The 26144-nt window shown below is 44.6% G+C and overlaps 1 protein-coding gene across 6 annotated transcripts in view; it reads left to right on the top strand.

The window, feature by feature from the left end:
• TSC2 (TSC complex subunit 2) overlaps positions 1-25742 on the top strand; it is a 93482-nt gene extending 67740 nt beyond the window's left edge. For 4 of the 6 annotated variants that reach the window (XM_040356484.1, XM_040356481.1, XM_040356482.1 and 1 more), the window contains 11 exons: positions 236-304; positions 6468-6625; positions 9151-9626; positions 12740-12818; positions 13688-13774; positions 15430-15616; positions 18154-18293; positions 20011-20089; positions 20830-20921; positions 22741-22839; positions 25246-25742. In XM_040356484.1, the coding sequence (XP_040212418.1) occupies positions 236-304; positions 6468-6625; positions 9151-9626; positions 12740-12818; positions 13688-13774; positions 15430-15616; positions 18154-18293; positions 20011-20089; positions 20830-20921; positions 22741-22839; positions 25246-25410 (1631 nt within the window). In that variant the 3' untranslated portion in view covers positions 25411-25742. The remainder of the gene's footprint in view (positions 1-235; positions 305-6467; positions 6626-9150; positions 9627-12739; positions 12819-13687; positions 13775-15429; positions 15617-18153; positions 18294-20010; positions 20090-20829; positions 20922-22740; positions 22840-25245) is intronic. The other 2 variants (XM_040356483.1, XM_040356486.1) reach the window with 1 other exon arrangement.
• The last annotated feature ends 402 nt before the right edge of the window (positions 25743-26144 follow it).

Here is a 26144-nt window from a genome sequence, read left to right on the forward strand (position 1 = left end):
CCTCCTGTGAGATTTGTTTAAAAAAAAAAAAAAAACTGCCTGATTCAAAGCAAATTTGTCAAGCCCTGGATTTAGAAAAAATGTTTATATATATATATATATATATATATATATATATATATATATATATATATATATATATATATATATATATATATATATGGTGGGGTGTTGCTTCTACAATGTGGTGCTTTCTTTCAAACTCTTGCAAACTGCCTTTCCTCTCCCATTGCAGTGGCCTCTGTTTCTCCCATCTCCCCGTCCAGTGATCAAGGAAAGCTGCTTAGGAGCATATCCTGGGCAGGTACATCTATATTAATCAAAGGATCCCCGCAAAACTCTGCCCCATTAACAAGCCTGTGGCACCTTTGCAGCTATACTATGAAGTTTGTTAGCCGTGTGCTTTTGTTGCTAATGGGGGGGGGGGGGGGGAGGAGCCTAACTGTAGCATGGGCTTCTAATGTGTGCATGTGATTAGTTTTTCTCAGATAGTGGCTCAGCTTTTGTGGAACCCCAACTGAAAGTGCATGCTGACCTAACTGTGCTGGGATCATCACTGTGCTCCATGGAGGCTTCAGTTTTGTAGAGTGAAATGATTTAATAACTACATTTGAGCGATAATCAAAGTGCTTACTTTGTGAAGGTTTTTGGGTAGGTTGGAACTGTTGGTTGGCTTTCCATTTGGTTGTTTCATGTGTGGTACACTTTGTTGCCAAAATCCTGACCACCATCAGCTACCTATATGGCCCAGAGTATGTGGACACCCCTCCAGATGACTACGTTCAGGTGTTTCAAGTAGAAAGCCCTGTTGGTTCTACAGAATAAAAGGATGTTTTGTGCCCATTCTAACCTTGTGGGAACGGTTTGGGGGGAGGCCACTTTCTGTTCCAGCACACAGGAGGGCACAAACTCCTAGTTTCTTACCAAAGGTTTGAGGTGTAAAGAACAAACCGTCTAACGGTCAGGGGTTAACACCATTTACGATATTCCATTCCACCAACCCAAGACAGCTTATCTGACACTCCACAATCCAGCAGACACGATCCATATGGATTTTCCCAGAATAACGAGACACAAGCTCTGTTTTCTGGTTCCAAACGAATAATGGTAAACTCAGCTTGTTATATACAGTTAGAAACCAAATCTGGACAATGACTCAACTCCACCCGCAACATGACACAAGGAACTTCAATACACATTCCTTTAGATGCAAGTCAGACTTTCTGGCACCGAGTCTACATGAGTCACTTACTATAGCTGACATGGCAGACATGACTTTTAGAGTGTGTTAACTCACAACACATATTAACATCAATAGAACTTTCACACAATACAGGGTTAGTTAGCATAGCACCATGAAATATCTTAGGAGCCAGGCTTAATTAACACAATAGACAGTAGAATGCAATCACAGCAAGCTTTCCTCACTACAGCCAGGTAGCTGGAGGCGATTGACATCTTAACAGTAGCAGACTTAATTAGCACCTCAACAGTCTATGTTCCACATTGAAGGAGACACTCTCTCCTATTGACCTGTTGTGGTCAGAATTAACAACTTGTAATATTTCCAGATATCCTGCAATGCATGAATTATCATTACTGTCCCATCTCATGTAATTCATGATATCATTTCTCAGTCATCCTATGCCCCTATTGAACATAGGATGACCCAAGAGTCATTAGTGAAGCTGGCACAGGAGTACCCTGCATCCTTTATAAGTGTCTGGGTATCACGGGCCATTCCGTTACACCGTCAAATCCACACTCACAAAAGTGGGAAATAAGTGTTGTAATACACCAAATCACAATGCAGTGTGGTTATTAGGTGGCCTGGCTTGATGCACGACTATGTTGGCAGGCTGACTTGTTTTGGGGACAAACCCCATTCCTCAGTTAACTGAACACCTTTTGGGATGATTTATAATTGCAATTCCGGTCTTCTCCGCCAACATCAGTACTCAACCTCACCAATGCTGTTGTGCCTGAATGGACTCAAATTTCCACAGATGCCCCAAAGTATCGTGTAAAAACCTTCCCAGAAAAAAATGTCTTATAGGCATAATTTAAAGTGCTAGGCAAGAAAGGTGTCATACAGCCTGTGCTTCCTCTAATCGCCATACCTCCACAGTAAAATCATAGGATGAGTGTTTGAATCCAGTTGATTGCACCAGGGGTGCCCAGCCAGTGGCCCACAGAGCCCTCTGATGGTTCCTGCAACCTCTTGCTCTGGGATGGCAGGTCAGTAAGCCATGTATGCGGGTTCCCAACCTGCCATCCCAGAGCACTGGTGTTGTGAATGAAGCCGGCGGCAGAGGAAGCAAGCGGCTGCAGGGCCACATAATCCAATGCTTCAGGTATAGCCCCAGATGTGGAATAAGGTATTTAGCAGCAGGTCTTTTTTTTAAAAAACGCTGCCATCCTCTGTTATAACAAGATATACCACACAGTGTATGTACGTGTGTTTTTTTTTTTTTTTTTAAAGCCCGCTAAAGACCTTATTCCATTTTGCTGCTGTGCTCATCACATGACCGCCCGGCTGACATCAGAGGGAAATGTCAGCCCCTTCCACTGTAGTCCTTAGATCGGGAAGGAGAGCGGCGGGCACGTGACTGCACATTGCCGATCTGGAAAAAGGGTATTTAGCAGCAGAATAAAAAAAACACACATACACATACTAAAGCTTGTTATAACGGAGGGGCTGGCAGTAATTGTGAGCACCAACTTGACTGCCACATGGAATAGCAGTAGGAGGGGGGCTCACACATGGAGCTGACTGGGAGGAAGAGGAAGCAGCGGGATGACGGAGGCATGGACACCGACCACGGTATCATGGATGAGGAGACATGATTACTGTGGTCAGCACACCTAGGGGGGCACAGGAACAGGCAGGATCAACCTGTGTTTTTTGTTTTTTTACAGCATACGAAGGGACACATGACACCGCATTATGTGGTTTAACATTTTTTGTTTTTGTTACAACCCTTTTTAACTTGCACAAAATATACTTGGTCACAAACTAATAGGCTGCAATATGTTTTATTGTTGGCTTTAGATGTACAACCTGGAAATGTACATAAAGTATATTAAAGTAACCAGGTTTTATTTTATTGCTTGGGGTTGCTACAGTTTCCATATAGTGTTTTCTCTTATAAAAAAAATAAAATAAAAATAGTTTGGTTTATGAAAATAAGCGGCAACCTCTTTTGCAATGTGAATGTGTTTATGCGCTTATGGCTGCTTGCCCAAAGCAACCATTTAAATTCCTTGTGAATATCTTAAAAACCTGACCATTAACGATTTGTGCATACTACTGTGCAGAATATTAAGGTGATTGTAAAGCTTTAGGCTCGGTTCACATTGCTACTACTTGGGATCCGACTTGTGAGACCCTTAGTCGCATGACTTGTGAAATCCCATGTTGGTCAATGAGATTTGTCTTAAAGCGGGGGTTCACCCTAAAAAAACATTTTTTTTTTTTTTTTCTAGCATGCCATCAAGCATACTAGCGCGATCTACAGTACGTCTTTATTTATTTTTTTGGCGCCATACTCGGTTTACTGCCGTAGTGAAGTTTCAGACTCCCCGCGGGGAATGGGCGTTCCTATGCACAGGGAAGATGATTGACGGCCGGCTATGGCGCGTTACGCTTCCCGAAGATAGCCGAAATAGGACTTGCCTCTTAACGGCGCCTGCGCAGTCCGCTCCGATGTCTGTGCGCAGGCGCCGTATAGCACCGTGAAGAGGCAAGTCCTATTTCGGCTATCTTCGGGAAGCGTGACGCGCCATAGCCGGCCGTCAATCATCTTCCCTGTGCATAGGAACGCCCATTCCCCGCGGGGAGTCTGAAACTTCACTACGGGAGTAAACTGAGTACGGCGCAAAAAAAAAGAAAGGCATACTGTAGCTCGCGCTAGTATGCTTGATGGCATGCTAGAAACTTGTTTTTTTAGGGTGAAACACCGCTTTAAGTAAGCACTACTGAAGTCACTCGCCTTTAGAAAAAGTTCCTGTACTATTTCAAGGCGACTTCTATCTGACTTGTGCTCATGGACTTTAATGGAAGTCGCCTCCAAGTCGGCTCTTCATCTATATTGATGTGATTTGGATCCAACATTTACAGGAAGATTAGCCGGGCATTTCTAAAGACTCATCAAAGTAGTACTCAAGTCGCCTGGCAAAGTCACTGTTGTGCGACTTTCAGGCCGCAGTAGTGTAAACCAAGCCTCAATTGTTTGTTTTATGGTTTATGCTTGACTGCTCTGTGCATTGGAATTGAACAGAGAGGCCCTGAACTTCCACTTCTTGGGCTCAGCCGGTGCTCTGGGCTCCTCTTCTCTGGCGAGTGCCCCCATAGAAAACTTAATTTTTTTTTATGGGGGGGACGACTCCTGTGGGCTCACTCTGCGTCTATAGACAGCGGGACTGTGCCCCGCTCCCTTGTCACTGGCTTTGCTTGACCATAGCGGGAAGCAATGGCTCCCCTGCTTCTGCAAAACCTGAGACCAGGAAGTGAGGAGAGTGAAGAGCTACAGACAGACACAGCTCTGGATCGAATGAAGGTTCAGGTAAGTAAAACGGGCTTGAGGGGGGATACTGATGAACAAGAAATGCATTAAGGTATAAAATATTTAGGCTCCAATTTTATTCTGGCCATTGAAATACATTTACCTGCTTACTCTCAGAAGGCATCTTTAGTGGATTCTTCTTTTTTTTTTTTTCTGCCTGTGAACGCTCCTCTTCAAATACTATAAACGGCCATCTGTGCATGGGCACATAGGCCCGGATTCACGTAGAGCCGCGTAAAATTGTGCGGGCGTAACGGATCCGATTTACGTTGCGCCTCCGCAACTTACACGGGCAAGTGCTGTATTCTCAAAGCAGTTGCTCCGTAAGTTGCGGCGGCGTAACGTAAATCGGCCGGCGTAAGCCCACCTAATTCAAATTTGGATCAGAGGGGCGTGTTTTATGCAAAACTACTGTGACCCGACGTGATTGACGTTTTTGCGGAACGGCGCATGCGCCGTCCGTGGAATTTCCCAGTGTGCATTGCTCCAAAGTACCCCGCAAGGACGTCATTGGTTTCGACGTGAACGTAAACGACGTACAGCCCCATTCACGGACGACTTGCGCAAACGACGTAACTTTTTCAAATTTCGACGCGGGAACGACGGCCATACTTAAAGCGGTGGTTCACCCTGCAGAACAAAATTTCAGCATTAAATTCGGCATTGTAGCGCGAGCTACAGTATGCCGGTCTTAATTTTTTTATCGCCATACTCACTGTCACGTACATAGTAGATTCTGACTGCCCGCGGGCAATGGGCGTTCCTTTCAAGACGGAGGGTGATTGACGGCCGGCTCTGGCACGTCACGCTCCCCGAAGACAGCCGGCGTAGGTCTCGGCTCTTCACGGCGCCTGCGCACAGACTATGCGCAGGCGCCGTGAAGAGACAAACCTATTTCGGCTATTTCCGGAGAAGCGTGACGCGCCAGAGCCGGCCGTCAATCACCTTCCGTCTGGATTGGAACGCCCATTCCCCGCGGGCAGTCGGAATCTACTATGTACGATATAACAGTGAGTACGGCGATAAAAAAATTAAGACCGGCATACTGTAGCTCGCGCTACAATGCCGAATTGTAGGCTAGAAGAAAAAAAAAATGTTTTTTTTTATTTTATAGGGTGAACCCCCGCTTTAATATTGGCTGCGCCTCATATAGCAGGGGCAACTTTACACCAGGAAAAGCCTAACGTAAACGTCGTAACTTTACTGCGTCGGCCGCGCGTACGTTCGGGAATTCACGTATCTAGCTAATTTGCATACTCAACGCGGAATTCGAGGGAAGCGCCACCTAGCGGTCAAAAAAAAAAAATGCAGTTTAGATCCGACGATGTAAGACTTATGCATGTCGGACCTAATGGATATCTATGCGTAACTGATTCTAAGAATCAGACGCATAGATACGACGGGTCAGATTAGGACTTACGACGGCGTACATGGCGCTGCGCCGTCGTAAGTCCTTTGAGAATCTGGGCCATAGGCTTACATAGAGGTGCTTTAACAGCCCTACAAAAAAATCACTGAACGTAAAATCGACTTTTTTTTTTTTTTTTTAAAGCCTTTTGTGCATGAGCCCTTCATTGTCTTTTTCTCAGGTGGCATGTGTGATACTCTTTGTACCTTCTGGTTTACACACACGGCATGAAGTCTGCATGAATTTATAATCTGAAAGTAACAAAAATCTGATATGTCTGAGAAGTAATAAAGATGGAGGAAATAAATGGGTCTAATAGCTCCTAGCATTAAATGCTGTCTGTTGCTTTAAAATTGATAAATGAATAGCGGTTTGGATGGGTTGCTATAGGCAGCATTGCCACTATTCCTTCCAGGTTGTACTTGTGACCTCTGAGTTTTTCTGGCTAAGAGATGCTCTGGATTCTGTTAGTGATGCACCTTTGTTCTTTTCAGAGTCCTCCGTACTCCCGGAAGAAGGCTCCCAGAATGAAGCCGACGTAGACGTGACCTCTCCGGCTGCATCTCAGGAGCTGGAAGACTTCAAGCCTGTGACCATTGATGACACACCAAGTGAAGAAAAAACGGACAAGAAGTCTGAAGGGATCAGCAGGGTGAGTGTGTTGCACTTTAAAGGGGTTGTAAGGGTACAATTTTATTTTCCCTAAATAGCTTCCTTTACCTTCGTGCAGTCCTCCTACTTACCTCATCCTTCCATTTTGCTTTTAAATGTCCTTATTTCTTCTGAGAAATCCTCACTTCCTGTTCTTCTGTCTGTAACTCCACACAGTAATGCAAGGCTTTCTCCCTGGTGTGGAGTGTCGTGCTCGCCCCCTCCCCTGGACTATAGGTGAGTCAGGACGCTCTCTACGTTGCAGATAGAGAAAGGAGCTGTGTGTTGGTGGGCGTCCTGACTCTCCTGTAGTCCAAGGGAGGGGGAGAGCACAACACTCCACACCAGGGAAAAAGCCTTGCATTACTGTGTGAAGTTAGACAGAAGAACAGGAAGTGAGGATTTCTCAGAAGAAAAAGGGAGATTTAAAAGCAAAATAGGATGATCCCCCCCCCCCAGCCCTCCATTATACATGAGCCTCAATCCAGCTCTCTGCTGTGTCTGCTGTCTCTGCTCTCTCCATCCTTACAGGACAGAGGCAGCAGCGGCGAACCGTTGGCTCCTGCTCTCAATAAAATCCTGTGACTGAGTGGGGGACAAGCTGTGCTGCCTGTGTGTATAGACGCGGACAGAGCAGATTAGGATTAATCTTGCACAAGTGCCACTATAGGCAATGGCTTTCTATGGAGGCACTCACTGAAGTAGTGGAGCCGTTGTCAGTGGTTGTTTAGAGCCCTCCTGCCACACTGGGGGGGGGGGCGGTAGCGGTAAAGTGCCGCTCGTCTTGGTGGTGTTTTTAAAAAAAGTTTATTTAAACGATCGTGTGTGGGCTTCACATCATTTTTCGGGTTCTGAAAAATGACAATTTTTTTTTCGAACATGCTGCATTTAACCACTTGCTGACGGCCGTACGACTTTGTACGGCCTCAGCGCGGCTCCCAATCTCTAACAGGCCGTCTTTTTACGGCCGCCCCTTTGCACGTTCCCCGCGCGCGCGCTCCCGAGCGCCTTGGCGGGGAACTGCTGTGCTGGCCATGTCCCTTGGACACAGCCAGTCACAGATCGCCGTGAACGGCCAATCGGAGCGGCCGTTTCCTAGGCGATCTGTGCGGCCAATGAGAGATGATCTCATATGTTTACATATGAGATCATCTCTCATTCCCGGCTCTCGCAGACAGCGGTGCTGTCAGGGGAGAGAGGAGACGGATCTGTGTCTCTTGTACATAGAGACACAGATCGGTCACCTCCCCCAGTCACCCCCCTTCCCCCACAGTTAGAACACTAATATTAGGGTACACATTTAACCCCTTCCTCACCCCCTAGTGTTAACCCCATCCCTGCCAGTCCCATTTATACAGTAATTAGTGCATATTTATAGCACTGATTGCAGTATAAATGTGAATGGCACCAAAAATGTGTCAAAAGTGTCCGATGTGTCCGCCATAACGTCGCAGTCCCAATAAAAATCGCAGATCGCCGCCATTACTAGTAAAAAAAAAAAAAATAATAATTCTGTCTCTTATTTTGTAGGCGCTATAACTTTTGCGCAAACCAGTCGCTTATTGCGATTTTTTTTTTTATTTTTTTTATTTTTTTTTTTACTAAAAATATGTAGAATACGTATCGGCCTAGACTGAGGATAAAAAAAAGTAAAAAAAAAATTGAGCTATTTATTATAGCAACAAGTAAAAAAATGTTTTTTTTTTTTTTCAAAATTGTCGCTCTATTTTTGTTTATAGCGCAAAAAATAAAAACCGCAGAGGTGATCAAATACCACCAAAAGAAAGCTCTATTTGTGGGGGAAAAGGACGTTAATTTTGTTTGGGAGCCACGTCGCACGACCGCGCAATTGTCAGTTAAAGCGACGCAGTGCCGAATCGCAAAAAGTCCTCTGGTCAGGAAGGGGTTTAAGTGCCCAGTAAGGAAGTGGTTAACAACGTTTTAAACAATGACGTTTTTCGGGTTGTAAACAATGATCGTGTGTGGGCTTAAACGACGTGAAAAACCTGTGCATGCTCAGAAGCAAGTTATGAGACGGGAACGCTCATTCTGGTAAAAACTACCATTCGTAATGGAGCAAGCACATTCATCACGCTGTAACAGACAGAAAAGCGCAAATCGTCTTTTACTAACACGGAATCAGCTAAAGCAGCCCAAAGGGTGGCGTCATCCGAATGGAACTTCCCCTTTATAGTGCCGTCGTACGTGTTGTACGTCACAGCGCTCTGCTAGAGCATTTATTTTTAACGATCGTGTGTGGGCAACGTCGTTTTAATGAAGTTGAGAAAAAAGTTTGTTTTTTCTAGAGGCTGAAAAATTTCGTTTTTTTAAATGCCGAAAAATGATCGTGTACGCGGCATTAGACTCCAATGGAGGAACAAGTATTATCAAAATGTGGTTAAAGAGCCAAGCAGCTATCCCAAGTTAAGGGCAAACAAAACCTGTAGTGTTCTCCAAACGTGCGTTTAGAATTTTGAAGACGGTGCCCTTTTATAAGGTCTTTCCTTTCATCCTTTGTTTGCATAGTCCTCCTCCACCTCCAGTCAAGATTTGTCCACCCAGCAGTCAGAAGAGTCAGAAGTTGGTGGAATCCCCATTGAAGGCTCAACACGGGAGATTCCTTTCCAGCCCTCGCAGACGCTGAGCAAGTCCAGCTCCTCCCCAGAACTGCAGACTTTGCAGGAACTGCCCAAGGAGCCCGAGGCTAAAGAAATCACCAGTACCCCAACCCCAGAAGCCAAACCTGTGCTGCAGACACCCAGTGCAGAGCCACCTGTCATCCAGACTGCCAGAGCAGAGGAAAATGGTGCTAAAGAAGCTGGAGCCAGGCTTGAGCCGGGGCTGTCTCAGCAATCTCCACAATCTCCGAACGGATATCGCCCCAGAGGTCACACCATTTCTGACTCTGAGCCCTCCCGTCGGGGAAGAAGGATCAACGTTGATGCTTTCAAGAACAGCACAAAGTCCACCAAAGCTGAAAAAGTGCCTGGAATAGACCCAAGGTACGCCCCAGTTCTTGTCTATTTTAGTTTTCATGCATTGGTATCGGACAAAACCATGCTCACTATGGCCAGTATAATTTGTCTTCCTGTGCTGGGAACATAAAAAGAAAAATCCCAGTTTTTGTAAGTAGGAAGAACCTCCGTCAGATACATTTAGGTATGTGATGACCCATTACACAGTGGGGTGGATTTACTAAATAGACTGTGCACTTTGCAAGTGCAGTTGCTCAATAGCTTGGTGAATGTGGTGAAGCTTCACTTTGCAAAGAATACCCAATTATATAAAAAAAACAGCATTTTTGCTTGCATGTGACTACATGGAAGTCAGCAGAGCTTCCCCCATTTATTAAAGCGGGGGTTCACCCAAGAAAAAAAAAAAAATTTAATTAGATCTAGCATACTAATGATATTTATTTTCGGGAGGTCTTTTTTTTTTTTTTTTTCTCTGTACATACCTTTTTATATCTTGATTTTGTCCAGGGCTTCCAAGTTCTGATGACTCTGGGACTGGGCGTTCCTATGCTTCGGTTCGATGATTGACGGCTTGTGAAACAGGTCCCCTGTCACACAACGCGCGTCAACAGATTTCCGGAAATAGCCGAGCTGCGAGTCGCCACTATACGGCGCCTGCGCAGTCAGCTATACACGGCGGGCGCAGGCGCCGTATAGTGCCGACTCGCAGCTCGGCTATCTCCGGGAATCTATAGACGCGCGTTGTGGGACAGGGGACCTGTTTCACAAGCCGTCAATCATCGAACCGAAGGATAGGAACGCCCAGTCCCACAGTCATAGGAACGCCCAGTCCCGGATTCATCAGAACGCGGAAGCCCTAGACAAAATCGGGATATAAAGGTATGTACAGAGAAAAATAATAAAATGCCAAAAGTAAATGTACTTGGTATGCTGGCTCTAATGTTAAAAATTAGTTTTTAGGGTGAACCTTCACTTCCAAAGCGCACAATCTATTTGCCTTTAGTAAATCAATCCAGATGTGTTTAGAAAAATACTCATAAGCTCTACATCGCAGTTACCAGCTTTCTTTCATTGGCAAATTGATTGAATTGGTAAGTGTACGTATCCTTAAAGGTCTGTTCTTTAAGCACTAGTGACCACACACACGGCTCGCTACACCTAATTATTTCCTAAAGCTCTTCATGAGAACTAGAGACTTTAATAAATTGACCAGTTTATTTGATTTCGACTTTTGGAAATTGACAAATTGCCGTGCTTCAAACAAAGGGCCAAATTGCTTATTGTAGGAATCGGTCTGATATTTTCATATTGGGGAGCATGTTGACTTAATTTAGAAAATGGGGCAGGTTATTTATACATCAGGAGATGGGCCTGGTTTGATCTTTTCTGGGACTAGTTGGCAAGGGCTGTTTCACTTATTGAGTATGAGGCTGGCTACTTATGTCTGGGAGCAGGTCTTCTGTCTAGGAATAGAGCTGGCAAAGCAAGTTATCTGGTGGCGTGGTGGTTCCTATCAGGAAAAGGGCTGATCGTGTATTTTTTTCTTTGGCAATGGTGCTAAAAAGTCCTGTAAGTGGCACATCACTGCAAGACCCTGTGTAAGCATGCAACAGCCTCAGCCCGGGTTCCTAATCGCTAATCCCTGGCGGCTGGACAAGATGCGCTGGGGGTGGTTTCGTCGGAGCCTGGGCTGAGGCTGCTACATACTTGCACACAGGGTCTTTCAGTGATGTGTGGCTTATAGGACTTCTATTTCCCCCCATATTGACATTTGCAGCAGGGACAAGCTCTGTCCTTGCATGCACTCCTCGTGGTTAGTTTGCAGAAGAGGACCTGTCGGAGCTTCAAGCGACACCCATCATTTTGGTATTGGTTATGGAGCTATAGTGGTGGTGGTTATTCCTCTAGGCCAGTGGTTCTCAACCTTCCTAGTGCCGTGACCCCTTGATAAAATTTCCCAAGTTGTGGGGACCCTTAACCACAAAAAAAACAATTTGTAGAGTGGGTTGTCAGCGCCAGAGGCAAGCCAAGTAATTGGTGCCCCAGACATTTGGCGCTCCCCGAGTCCCTTCCACACGTACAGTATTAAACCCCTTATGGTACATTTTAAGATCTCTCTCTCTCTCTCTCTCTCTCTCTCTCTCTCTCTCTCTCTCTCTCTCTCTCTCTCTCTCTCTCTCTCTCTCTCTCTCTCTCTCTCTCTCTCTCTCTTCTCCCCCCCCCCCCCCCCAACCTAAGTTCTTGTTTTTTCCCCGTCCATCTCTAGCTACCTTTCTTGTTCTTTCTCTTATTCTTTCTCTCCCTTTTCTTTGTTCCTCCCCCTCTTTTCTTCTCCCTTCAATGTATTCTTTTTATTCCTTCTCTTACTCCTTGGGGAGTTCTGATCAACCAACTTGGGTGCTCTTGATGACGGTGATCTGATCTCTGTAGTGGGGGGACTTTTAATGGCAACTCTAATCACAGGTAGTCTTACTCGCTGTGTCTCCGGCTTCACTGTGTCTCTCACTTTGTGGTGTCTTTTAGCAGACACCTATGCCGAAATCAGGAGATGGGGTCTCCTTCAGCCCCTCCCACTTCACATCCCTCATCGGTCAGCTGACCTCTAGTCTCTGCCCCCAGCCATGCCATGAACTGAATGGGCAGATGCGAAGAGGCAGAGTGGGCGGCCGCGGGCTCCAGGAAACAGCCCAGTTGGGCGGCCGCGAAAAAGGCTGGGAGAGTGGTGCAGGGTCCAGGAACAGACCAGGATTCAGGGACCCCTGGCAAATCTCCATTCGACCCCTGAGGGGGTCCCGACCCCCCCAGGTTGAGAACCACTGCTCTAGGCTAATGGGCTGGTTATTGCTATAAGAGAATAGTTACTTAGATCAGGTAATGGGCCTATTTTTTGTTAATGTGGGGAAAAAGGTTGGTGATGGTTACTCTTATTCAGGGATCTTCAAACTACGGCCCTCCAGCTGAGGTAGAACTACACTTCCCATGAGGCATTGTAAAAATCTGACATTCATAGGCATGATGGGGATTGTAGTTCCTGAACAAATGGAGGGCCATATTTTGAAGACCCATGCTCTTATTGGATAATGTGTTTTTTTTTTTTTTTTTTTTTGTTTTTTTTTTCTAATGTCCCTTCTCTTCTCCAGCTTTGTGTTCTTACAGTTGTACCATTCTCCTTTCTTTGGGGATGAATCCAACAAGCCCATCCTGGTCCCAAACACTGAGGTGAGCAACAACTTGGACTAATTGAACTGCTTAATGATACCAATTATCACTCCTACCACAAAAAGTCTTTCCAGCTAAGCCAAGTGTGTTCATTTCAAAATCTAAAGACCTCGTAGTTGTGTACATCGTGTCTCCATATTAGAATCCATAGATGTGTGTGTGTGTGTGTGTGTGTGTGCACAGGGAGTGGGGTATGCTGAGATTATGAGAATCTCTCAGGATTTATAGAGGACATCACTGTGGCAGGAAGTCCTTGCATCATAGTGATGTAAGGTGTTCCTAGGGGTTTGTCAGGCCACTTTCTTTACAATATATGTCAAGGCCACCAAAACGGCTGTTGCTGCATGCAAATGATCTAGAGTCTTGTATCTCCTGGTAAACGCTTTAAATTCAAATACTTGCAGTATATGGGAAATGTTACTGGCAAGATTTGCAATTCCGTTCAAGCTACTTTTGTGATTATGGCACCTTTCCAGATAAAACAGTCGGGTCCTTGACCTCCATGATGAGTGCACTGCGGTTTGGCAATACATGCTAGTCCAGGACGCATCCTAGCGTGTGATTGGACAATGAAGGAGCAGCAGCACGTTAAGTTCATCCCTGTGTATTGCCATCTAACTGTGCCACCTCCTTTAGATCTACCAACAAGTATGTCCTGCAAGTGCCCGTCTTATTGAATACAAATTGCTTGGAACATGTATGGTGATTTGTAGACTGAGCATCATGCATTTCAGTAGATTCCTGATTGGCTGAGACTAATTGCACCCTTTCCCTCCCAGTTTAAGTTTATTACAGGTTGTTATGCTATTCTGTGTATAAATATATATTGGTATTTAATGCTTTGGATAAATCCGTATTTTGTGTTGTAGACATTTGATAGAACAATGAAGCTGCTTGATCAGATCCCATGCTATGACACCCACAAGATAGGAGTCCTGTATGTTGGGGAAGGACAGGTAAGTACCACTGTTTGTAACTTCTTCAAAGTTTTTTTTTTACCTTCAAGAATTCATGTTCTATTAAAGATAACCTGTTGCTGTGATAAGAACGTGCACTGAGGCCTCGGAATCCACGTCTCTTCCAATGATGATGTGGTTTTATCCTCTAGTGCAGGGGTGTCAAACTCAATTTAATTGTGGGCCACATCCGCATTATGATTGCCCTCAAAAGGGCCAGTTGTATCTGTAAGATTAGATGTCCAGCTGCAGGAGAGGTGCGAGGGCCATATGAAATGGCCTGAAGGGCCGGATTCTGCCCGCGTGCCTTGTGTTTGACACCTGTGCTCTAGTGCTTTGGAACTTTAATGCTCAAAAGTGATTTTTTTTTTTTGTGTGTATTCTGAACCCTATGGCCCAGATTCTCAAAGGAGATACGCCGTCGTATCTCCAGATACGCCGTCGTATCTATGCGCCTGATTCTTAGAATCAGTTACGCATAGATTTGTATTAAATCCAACCGGCGTAAGTCTTACGCCGTCGGATCTTAACTGCATATTTACTCTGGCCGCTAGGGGCGTGTACACTGATTTACGCCTAGAAATATGTAAATCCGCTAGATCCGCGAATTCACGAAAGTACGCCCGGCCGACGCAGTACAGATACGCTGTTTACGCTGGGCTTTTCCCGGCGTAAAGTTACCCCTGCTATATGAGGCGTACATGCGGCGTACCAATGTTAAGTATGGACGTCATTCCCGCGTCAAATTTTGAAAATTTTACATCGTTTGCGCAAGTCGTCCGTGAATGGGGCTGGACGTAATTTACGTTCACGTCAAAATCAATATGTCCTTGTGGCGTACTTTGGAGCAATGCACACTGGGATATGTCCACGGACGGCGCATGCACCGTTCGTAAAAAGCGTCATTTACGTGAGGTCACATAACATTTACATAACACACGCCCACATCTTCCACATTTGAATTAGGTGGGCTTACACCGGCCTATTTACGATACACCGCCGCAACTTACGGAGCAAGTGCTTTGAGAATACTGCACTTGCCCATCTAAGTTGCGGAGGCGTAACGTAAATAAAATACGTTACGCCCGCTCAAAGATACGCCGCTGTATGTGAATCCGGGCCTATATCTTCTCTCTAATTCTCAATTCTAGCGCTTTCATCTGTAATACCTCACCTCCCCCCCTTTCCCTTCTTCCATTCCCCTCCTTACCTTTTTTACCACCTCTATTGACAAACCTCTCATTGTATAACGTTAGACTATGGTCTGGGTTGTCAATTTTTTTTTTTTAAGATTGAAACTAAAAAAGTTATAAAAAAAAAGTGCAATGCACAATACCTACTGGTTAGCCTTGGTGAAAGCTCAGCTTCATGCTGGTTCTAGGCAGTAGCTATAAATGCCTGCCAGATATGCCGCCATTTTGGATCCAGCATGCTGCCCACTGCTGAGGTTGGCTCTATTTGCACGAACAAGGAATAGACAGCTGGGGGGTGAACCCAACCAAGTACACGGCACACAAGGACTAGAATATGCTACCGACAGGTTACAAATGTGACACGTTCTTTACATTTTTTTCTTTTTTTTTAATCCGTTATGATATCCTGTTTGTTAATGGATATCCTTCTGATCATTTTATTTACTAAATATTTACTCCTAGATTGGTGATGAGAAGTCGATTCTGTCCAATGAGCACGGCTCCTACAGATACACTCAGTTCCTGACTGGTTTGGGAAAACTGATCGATTTAAAGGAAACTCAGCCTGATAAGATCTTTCTAGGTGGTCTGGGTTGGCGTGGAGAGGATGGTCAGTTCACTTACTGCTGGCATGATGACATCATGCAAGGTATGACATCACTCTCAAATAGACTGTTCAGAGGGTGCACACATACCATTGAATCTAAAGTTCTCAGGACTTGCAAGGTTATCAGACAACTATCAGCTGTGTTCTACATGTTTAAAGGCGAAGCATCTATGGCATGAAATCAGATTTCCAAATTTTCCACATTTTTTGAGAACTGAATGGTTCCTGAGGGAAAACATGTGGACTATCCCTTTATTTCCCCATGGTGATAGAATGCCCCATCCTGTTTCACTCCACATATAACTATAACAGGGTTTGACAAATTTGCTTGGAATCTAGGAGCCAGCTAAAAAAGTTAGGAGCCAGAAAACGCGCCCCGTCCCGACGAGCTTGCGCGCAGAAGCGAACACATACGTGAGCAGCGCCCGCATATGTAAACGGTGTTCAAACCACACATGTGAGGTATCGCCGCGATTGGTAGAACGAGAGCAATAATTCTAGCCCTAGACCTCCTCTGTAACTCAAAACATGCAACCTGTAGATGTTTTTAAACGTCGCCTATGAAGATTTTAAAAGGTAAAAGTTTGTCGGCATTCCACGAGCGGACGCAATTTTGAAGCGTGACATGTTGGGTATGAATTTACTCGGCGTAACATTATCTTTCATAATATAAAAAAAAATGGGGATAACTTTACTGTTGTCTTAATTTTTTTTATTTAAAAAAGTGTAATTTTTTCCCCAAAAAAAGTGTGCTTGTGAGACCGCTGCGCAAATACGGCGTGACAAAGTATTGCAACGATCGCTATTTTATTCTCTAGGGCGTTAGGATAAAAAATATATATAATGTTTGGGGGTTCTAATTAGAAGGAAGAACATGATAGTGAAAAATGACATTAGAATTGCTGTCTAACTTGTAATGCTTAACTTGTAATACCAACGGCCACCACCAGATGGCACCAGCTTACACAAGGAAGAGCTGGGGACTTCACCAAAATATATATATATATATATATATATATATATATATATATTTTTTTTTGCCCACCTTCCAAGCCAGGTCGCCAGGATGCTATTTCTAGTCGCCCTGGCGACCGGGATTTGTCGAGCCCTGAACTATGAAACCACTAATGGAGCTCAGCCCATCTGATCAGGGCTTCTGTTTATCATCCAGACATGGGGTAATGCTTCAGTCCATCCTCTGCCTTATTGCTGGTGATTTCTAGGCCCAATATGGGAACTTGCAGCCTAGTAATAACTTGTGAGTAAAGTGGACTTGTGCTCTGCCCATACTATGCTAAGTAACCAGCTCACTTTACAGGAGGCGCTGCAAACAATCGGCTCTCCATGCTCCTCTGATGCTTTAACCCAGATAAAGTGAAAAGAAAGGAGGGCGCACCGACCTAGTGTGATACCGTATAAAAGGGTTTTATTACCGTATTTATCGGGGAATTGCGCGCTCCGGCGTATAGCGCGCACCCCTAATGTGGACCCGTAATTCCTGTAAAAAATTTTTTTAGTAATTGCAGTTTTGGTGTATTGCGCGGCATCCATCGGCGGCCTCGTCGGGTCCGTCTGCGGCTTCGGTGGTGTCCGCTCGGCTTCTCCCGCGCTGTCTCCCCGTCGAATCGCCGCTTCCCGTGCTCAGTTTAAATGCCTGCGCCGACATATACGGAGTGCAGTACACTCGGCTACATTCGGCCAGGCTTGGCTTCGCTCGTGCTCACGCTCTGTGACGTTTATGCGTGAGCGAAGCCGAGCCTGGCCGAGTGTACTGCACTTGGTATATGTTGGCGCAGGCATTCAAACTGAGCGCGGCTATCTGCGTATATCAAGCACCCACGATTTTCCCCTTTATTTTAAGGGGAAAAAAGTGCCCGGTATACGCTGATAAATACGGTAAATGTATTAAAACAAAAGTTATACTCACAAAATGAGTTGTATAACACGCTTTGAAAGATAGTACAGCTGGTACACAGCAACACCAGAAGAACACGGTGACAACACGGATGAAGTGGTATCCGACAGGTAGTATGGCTGACACGTTTCAGGGGCGTACCCCTTTCCTCAGAGCCTTGGTGGTCTGTAGTTGCAACTTGATCTGTGTTGTCACCGCGTTCTTCTGGTGTTGCTGTGTACCAGCTGTACTATCTTTCAAAGCGTGTTATACAACTCATTTTGTGAGTATAACTATTTTAATACATTTAATAAAACCCTTGTATACGGTATCACACTAGGTCAGTGTGCCCTCTTTTCTTTTGTCCTTTTTTAGCCGTATGAATTCCCATGATTCTGAGGAGGGCTGCAAGACCGTTGAATATACCCTGTAATTGGACTGTTACCCTATAGCAGGAGATACCAGAGCGCAGGAGAGTTTTCTGTTTGTCATTGAACCCAGATAAAAACATATTTCCTCTTCCCACAATGCACCACTTGGTGCCTTAGCGGACAATCACCAGGCCCAAGCGCCGTCATGTAGGGAAACTGAGCATAGCCTTGTGTATGTTGCCCGCACACACCCAATTCATAGGATGCTGGAAGCCTTTTGTTGCACAAGACTGATTTCCATCAACTTTGTTTAGTCATTTTCCAGATCGCCACCCTGATGCCCAATTTGGAGATCGATCCTTACCGCTGCAACAAGAAGAGACATGTTGGAAACAACTTTGTGAATATAGTTTACAATGATTCCGGAGAGTTCTACAAGCTAGGTACTCTGAGGGTAAGTAGAGAAAGTAGTTCTGCCCATTGTAGACTCTGTTGGCTGGTCAGCATGGGCACAATGACTGGTGTGTGGCTACGCAGCCCCATACACTACAAACTGAAATACATCGTGTGTTCTGACGTTTTTCGATCAGAAACCAGCATTTACATTTTCTATATTTGAGTTGCTTACTACAGTAACTCATTTCATTGGATCGGAGTACACAAGCCAGACTTCCCTCCCTGTGTGCATCAGTGAGCCTTGACCGCCCATGACCCTGTTGCTAGCTTTCCTTCCTTGGACTACTTTTGGTGAGTCCTGATCACTGCAGAGCGGGAATATCCCACAAGAGCTGCAGTTTTGGAGTTGCTCTGACCCAGTCTAGCCATTACAATTTGGTTCTTGTCACACTTGATTGACCCTTTAAACTTGCCCATTTTATATATTTTTTTATTTGCTTTCAACACATCAATTTAGGGACAGCATATGCAGTCTAATATATCTCACTAACGTTCAGATGCCATTGTAGTGAGATTGATTATATTCACTTTACCTGTCAGTGGTAATAGTTATGCGGGTTATTTGAGCCTCATCACTTGTCTGTCCTGAAGAACCCATTGCTGTGTTCTCGCAGCGCCTGATCACATGACTGACATTAAATCATGTGATCAGACTGAACCCTGAGATCATCATGTGACTTTGATCACCAGCTGTTTTTATATATTGGGGCAAGGAAGTCAGGATTGGCCAGTGTGGCGATCAAAACCTCATCCGCTGGCCTCTCCACCTTGGCCAATCAGAGGATTCATAAAAATGCATGACTTCTCCTGAATGGTGAAGCACTCAGTCTGACTTTATTTATATCCGATAACGAACAGGAAGTTGTCCTTACTGCTGTCGGGAACTCAGCGCCGCTTACTATATGTAGCGAATACTACTACAGTCTATTGCGGAAAATGGAAATAGTTTGGGCCCGGTTTGATCCAAACAAACTAAACATGAAATTCTACTTCGAACCACTTCCCGACTTCGCTATAGCCAAAAGATGACTACAGCGCGTCCGTCCATTTCTAGGAGGACGTCCGTGGACAATCTCCCAGAACCATCCGACGCACTCTGGTCGCTGTGTCCTTTGAAAACAGCTGATCAGATTGCGGTAAAGGTCCAATCATAGTGGCCCTTTACAATGTAACCAGCTGTGTCCAATCACAGCTGATCACATGTAAACAAACTTGCTGTTTATCAGCTTTCCTTTCCTGACGTGCTGTAACAGCATGAGGAGGAGAGGAGAGCCAGCAATACTGATAGGCAGCACTGATGATCGTAGCACTGGTTATCAGTGCAAGCTCATCCGTAAATAAGAAAAATTACTTTGCAAAAGAATATATAATTTTTTTTTTTTTTTTTTGGAAATGTTGGTATTTTTCATTTGTTTAGCAAAAAAAAAATCAAAACCCAATGGTGATTACATACCACCAAAAGAAAGCTATATCTGTCTCAAAAAGTGCTGAAAATGTTATATGGGTACAGTGTATGAGCATTTGATGCAGCAGGAAAACTTTGAATTCGCTGAGTATTAGAATTGAGGGCAACCCTGGATAATATATGGTGGGGGTGGCAGTTCCTCTTGAATGTTTCACTTCTGTGTTAAGAAAATTAACAGCAAGTTCCTTATCCTGCTGTCTCCATTTCACATAATCGTATTCAGAGGCTTTTTGTCTTTTTTTTCTATCAGGGTCAGTTTAACTTTGTGGATGTGAACATTCAGCCCCTGGACTGTGAGAGTAACTTGGTGACCTTGCAGTGTCGAAAAGGTGAGAAGCCTTCCTCTGTTTTGCAGGATGTGATTAATATTTTATTATCCTTGGCCAATGAGAATGTCCAGGCTTATGGTTCCACCCCTGAGGGCAGAAGGGAGCATGTATAGAATTATAACCCATATTGGAGATTATAAAATATATAGATAGATAGATAGATAGATATAGATATATAGATAGCAAAAAATACAACACGTTAACCGTGGACAGTGCAGTCTCCAGTAATTGTTATTTTGGAGAGGGTGGGAGGAACAGGGGTTCTCACCCCTGTCCTCGAGTACCCCCGACAGGCCATGTAGTCAGGTTTTTCTTTTATCTTGCACAGGTGCTTTAAATCAGAGTCAATGGCTTGGTGTTGTGGACAGCTATTTTATCTAAGCGAAATTCCCAAAACCTGGCCTGTTCTGGGTACTTGAGTACTGAGGTTGAGAACCACTGACCAAGGCAATGGGGTTGTGTGTCCAACGATGCACATAGTATAGGGAAAAGCCAATAGTTCTGCATGCAAGGGTGGCTCCATAGTATGCTGCAAGAGAAAGAAGCCACCCTGAAATGGTAAACCTGGGTAATGGTCGTGGCATCAGCTTAAACTGGAACATAGGCAAAGAATAAAAGATAAAGAAGCTGAATACTCAGTAAATGATTAAATCAGTTGCTAAAAGTGCTTAAAAACTGAGAATTGAATCACTTTAAATATTTTAGTTGCTAAATTTCGTTTAACATTTTTTCTCTTGTAGATATGGAAGGCCTGGTTGATATCTCTGTTGCCAAAATTGTGTCCGATAAAAACCTTCCTTTTTTGGCCCGTCAGATGGCGCTTCACTCAAACGTAAGTAATATTCTATGGTGGTTTGTTGAGGGGCACATATCTGTGGGGATAGGGGCCCTGCCTCGGAGGATGGACACTAAGCTAAAGCAGAAGGGCATTACTGCTCCCCTTACCCTTTGCCATACCCCTCTGTACAGGCAGCAAGAGCTCAGATTCAATTTGTGTTCTTGAAGGGTGAATGTTGAGGGATTTTTTTCTTATCTACACTAAAATGTAAATTTTATTAACTGCCTAAAAAAAAATAATCAAGCTGAACGTATTCACCACCATATTGATAGAATGCCCACTGTCGGCTGACCTCAGAGCCAGGCCAGGCTCTGAAAAGATCCAGACCATATGGTCGGGATCCATTCAGAACCCCAGACCGGCGGCTGGCTCAGCCTCTCGGCAATCTGCTGAGAACCTGTCGCAGCTCCTCTATAGCTCAGCGCTCCAGTGAGCGCTGGAAGGGAGAGGAGAGAGCCACTGACTGACCATCAGGGCTCTCTGCTCAGAGCGGAGGGGGAGAACTGAGCAATCAGCAGTGTTCGCTCGGTTCTCACTGCAGAGCCGGCAGGGGACAGATGCAGTGTTGGATCGGTGTTGCATCCACCTACGTATAGTGTTTGTTTTTAAGAGCCCATACTTTTTTCTTTTAATATTTTCATTAAATGTGTTGCTTGTTTATTATATTGTCTTGTCTGAGAAAAAAAAAGCTCTTCCATGTTGCACCCAATTCTGCACTTAATTCTTATTTCCGCATAGTTCATTCTGAGTTATTGAGCTGTCGTTGTATAAATGTCACAGGTGTTGGTCTTAATTTTTTATTTTTATTTTTCACAAGAAAAACAGGTGTTGGTCTTTAACCACTTGCTTGCCGGGCACATATACCCCCCTCCTGCCCAGGTGAAATTTCAGCTTCCGGCACTGCGTCGTTTTAACTGACAATTGCGCAGTCGTGCGACGTGGCTCCCAAACAAAATTGATGTCCTTTTTTCCCCACAAGTAGAGTTTTTTTTCTTTTTGTGGTATTTGATCACCTCTGCGGTTTTTATTTTTTGCGCTATAAACAAAAAAAGAGTGACCATTTTGAAAAAAAAACTATTTTTTACTTGTTGTTGTAATAAATAGCCCAATTTTTTTAAACATTTTTTTTTTCTCAGTTTAGGCTGATACGTATTCTTCTACATATTTTTCGTAAAAAAAATATCACAAATAGCGCCTACAAAATAGGGGACATAAATCCTTTTTTTTTTTTTTTTTTACTAGTAATGGCGGCGATCTGCGATTTTTATTGGGACTGCGACATTATGGCGGACACTTTTGACACATTTTTGGCACCATTCACATTTATACTGCGCTCGGTGCTATAAATATGCACTAATGACTGTATAAATGTGACTGGCAGGGAAGGGGTTAAATGTGTACCCTGCATGGTGTTTCTAACTGTGGGGGAAGGGGACTGACTGGGGGAGGTGACCGATCTGTGTCCCTATGTGTAAGGGACACGGCATCGGTCTCCTCTCTCCCTGACAGGCTGTGGATCTGTGTGTTTACACACACAGATCCACGTCCTTGTCCGTGTAATCGCGGGTGCGTGGTGGACATCGCGGCCGCAAGGCACGCGCATCGGCATCTCGGTGATGCGGCAGGCAACCGCGCGCCTCCCAGTGGCTGAAGGCCGTGTATAGACAGCCTCCCGGCAATTGGGATCCACACTGCGGCCGTAGAAAGTCGTACGGCTGGCAGCAAGTGGTTAATGTGTGTTTTTTTTTTTTTCTTTTTTTTTTTTTTCTGTATGGTTACCTGTGACATGTCATGTTCTCTCTTCTCCCTCTAGATGGCATCACAGGTGCACCACAGTAGATCCAACCCCACAGACATCTACCCATCCAAGTGGATTGCCAGGCTGCGACACATTAAGAAGATAAGACCTAAGGTGGGTCACTTTGAGGAATATGTATGAACCTGCCTCTACGAAGGCACCTTGCTTTACATTAGATGGCAAAAATGTGTAAATGTGTGACCTTTGCACCTACCTATGTGGACACCATTCAAATTGAGTTCTGGTGTTTTCAGTGGAGGGTACTGTTCATTCTACAGCATGCAATGATACTTTAGATTACTGTGAGCTTCCAACATTCTGACACCAGTTTTGGTAAGGCCATTTTCTGCTTCCAACATGACTGTGCCCCTGCAGTGTCCTTTACAGGGCCCTGACCTCAACCCCACTCAACATCTTTGGGTTGAATTGAAACACTGATTGCCAGCAAGGTCTTCCCGTCCATCATCCAGTACCTGACCTCACAAATGCTCTTTTGGCTAAATGGCTACAAATTCCCACAGACACTCCAAAATCTTGTGGAAGGCCTTCCCAGAAGATTAAGGGTCTTACAGCCACAAAGAGGGGTCCAACTCAATATGAATGCCCATGGTTTTGGAATAGAATGTACAACAAGCTTTATATAGGTGTGATAGTTGGGTCTCCATAATTTCTTTTGTCCATATAGCATATGTCGTCTTTAATCATATCCCAGCACCCTGTGCCTCGAGTGACTTGTATGTAAATTGCTTTCTCCAAAATGTCCCTGGAGTGTGCAGGAGCAGACCTGATCACAAAGGGGGGAAGAGACAAAAATATGGTATACAGGGTCTTTAAAAAGTATTCATACCCTATGACATTTTCCACATTTTGTCATGTTACAACCAACAATGTAAATGTATTTTATTGGGATTGTATGTGATGGACCAACACAAAGTGGTACATAATTGTGAAGTGTAATAAAAATGATAAATGTTTTTTTAATTTTTTTTTACAAATATGTGAAAATGGCCATCGTGATGCTGTTTGTTCATGAAGGTTCTCTAACAAACCTCTGAGGGCTTCACAGAACAGCTGCATTTATACTGAGATTAAATTACACACAGGTGGACTCCATTTAGTAATTAGGTGACTTCTGAAGGCAATTGATTCCACTAGATATTAATTGGGGTTATTGGAGTAAAGGGGGCTGAATACAAATGCATGCCACACTTTTTCAGATATTTACTTGTAAAAGTGAAGACAATCTTATAATTTTCGAATTCACAATTATGTACCACTTTTGTGTTGGTCATCCCAATAAAATACACATAAGTTCTTGGTTGTAACATGACAACACGTAGAAAATGTCAAGGGGGTATGAATGCTTCTCCAGGCTCTGTACATGTACCCATTATATATATATATTAGAGTGTGTGTGGAGAATTTTATATATCTATTGATCTAGAGATTGAGCTATTTCTATGATATATTTGGGTCCTATATCTAGCTTTGTCATTTATTGGGATAAGTCTGTTTTTCTCCCTTCCACTGGGATATCCACAAATCCCCATGCTAATAGGAACATGCAGTGATGGATGTGTAACCTTGTAATGTAATTTAGACCGCGTTGTATATAAATCCACAGATCCTACCCAGACACTATGGTGTTCTAGCTCAGTGGTCTCCAAACTGCGGCCCGGGGGCCAGATGTGGCCCTTTGCTTGCTTTTTTCCGGCCCTTGGAACACTATTTAATCCACTGATACTAACAGTGGGGCATAATTCCTCCCAATGACACCAATGATGGGGTCCAATGTCTCCAAGTGACACCAACGATGGGGCCTGAGTCTCTCCCATTGGCACCAACAATGGGGCCCAATGTCACCGATGGGACCCAATACCACCCTATGACACCAATAACGGGGCACTATCCCTTGCATTGACACCAAAGATGGGGCATTTGTTTTTTCACACTGACATCAGGACCTTTTCTGCACCCATTGACCACAGTCCGGCCCCCATAATGCCTGAAGGACCAAAAACTGGCCCTTTGTTTCGAAAGTTTGGAGACCCCTGTTCTAGCTGTATGGTTCTTAATACAGAGATTGCTCACACCTTGCCCCTCATGGATCACAGGAAGCACACACCTCCCCTGCATGTCCATCAGTCTGCTGCAAGCACAACTAAGCAATTCCTCAGTCTCCTGCATAGAGATGGCTCAGGCCCTACTCCCAACCCACATGCCCGATCCCGCAAGGAAACCGACACTGCACACTGCTAATCACATGCAGACCTTTCCCGGTCTTTAGCTGGACAGACCTTTAAATGTCTCGCTGCCTTTGATTAGCGGTGTGCAGTGACGGATTCCTGGCAGGTGGGTTGGGACTAGGATCCCGAACACGCCTGAGCCCATCTCTACTCCTGAACAATGTGCTGCATTCACTCAACACGCCCAAGCCCACTATGTCTGCAAATTACTACATTGTCTATTATGTGATGCATTGCATGTAATAACTTGCATCCAATTTCTTGCATCCTGCAGGTCCATGAGGAGCTGCTTGAAATGTCCGCAAATACGCCTTATTCAATCCACACCCTCTCCAGCAAACCACCTCCGCAGAATCCGCCATCAGCAAGTGGCTCGTTTGAAACCGGTCAGCGGACGCGGCTGATATCCGCCGTGGATGACTTCACAGAATTTGCATAGACGAGGCGTGGATGTGCTGGACTGGATGAACGGTACACCCCAAAGCATTGACGGGGATATAGTGGAGTTAGACTACCATACGCTGAACACTAAACCTTTCAGACCGCATGTAGCAAGACTGCAGCACAGCATTTTAGAAGAGACTCTGAATTAAATTATTTTTCAATACTGAAATGGAACCCTAATTTATTAAAGACTTCATCGGAGAGGATGCAAAGACCATAAAACATTCACCTGAAGATGATCTTTATTTGGACACATAAGTGCCCACTTTTGCTTAAAAGTTGTTTTCTGCACAATTCTAAAATAAAGTTTAAAAAAATCTATTTCTCTTTATTAGTCTGGTACGGTTTGTTAAGTTATGTAAATGTTGGCATGTTTAAAAAAAAAAAAAAAAGGATAAAATTCTTTATTCATTAACCACTTAACACCCGCCCGCCGTCAAGTGACGGCGGGCGGAATGCTCTTTTGTTCCGACAGGACGTCATATGACGTCCTGTCATTTAAAGCCTCTAGGGCGCACGTGCACCCGTCGCGTCACTGGGAACACAGTGCGCGTGCCCCGCGGCCGCGATGGCCGCCGGGCACCCGCGATTGCCCAGTAACTGAGCAGGGACGTGGAGCTCTGTATGTAAACACAGAGCGCCACGTCCTGTCAGGGAGAGAGGAGACCGATCTGTGTCCCTTGTACATAGAGACACAGATCGGTCACCTCCCCCAGTCACCCCTCTCCC

The sequence above is a fragment of the Rana temporaria genome, chromosome 6, assembly GCF_905171775.1.
Source record: "Rana temporaria chromosome 6, aRanTem1.1, whole genome shotgun sequence".
Taxonomy (NCBI): domain Eukaryota; kingdom Metazoa; phylum Chordata; class Amphibia; order Anura; family Ranidae; genus Rana; species Rana temporaria.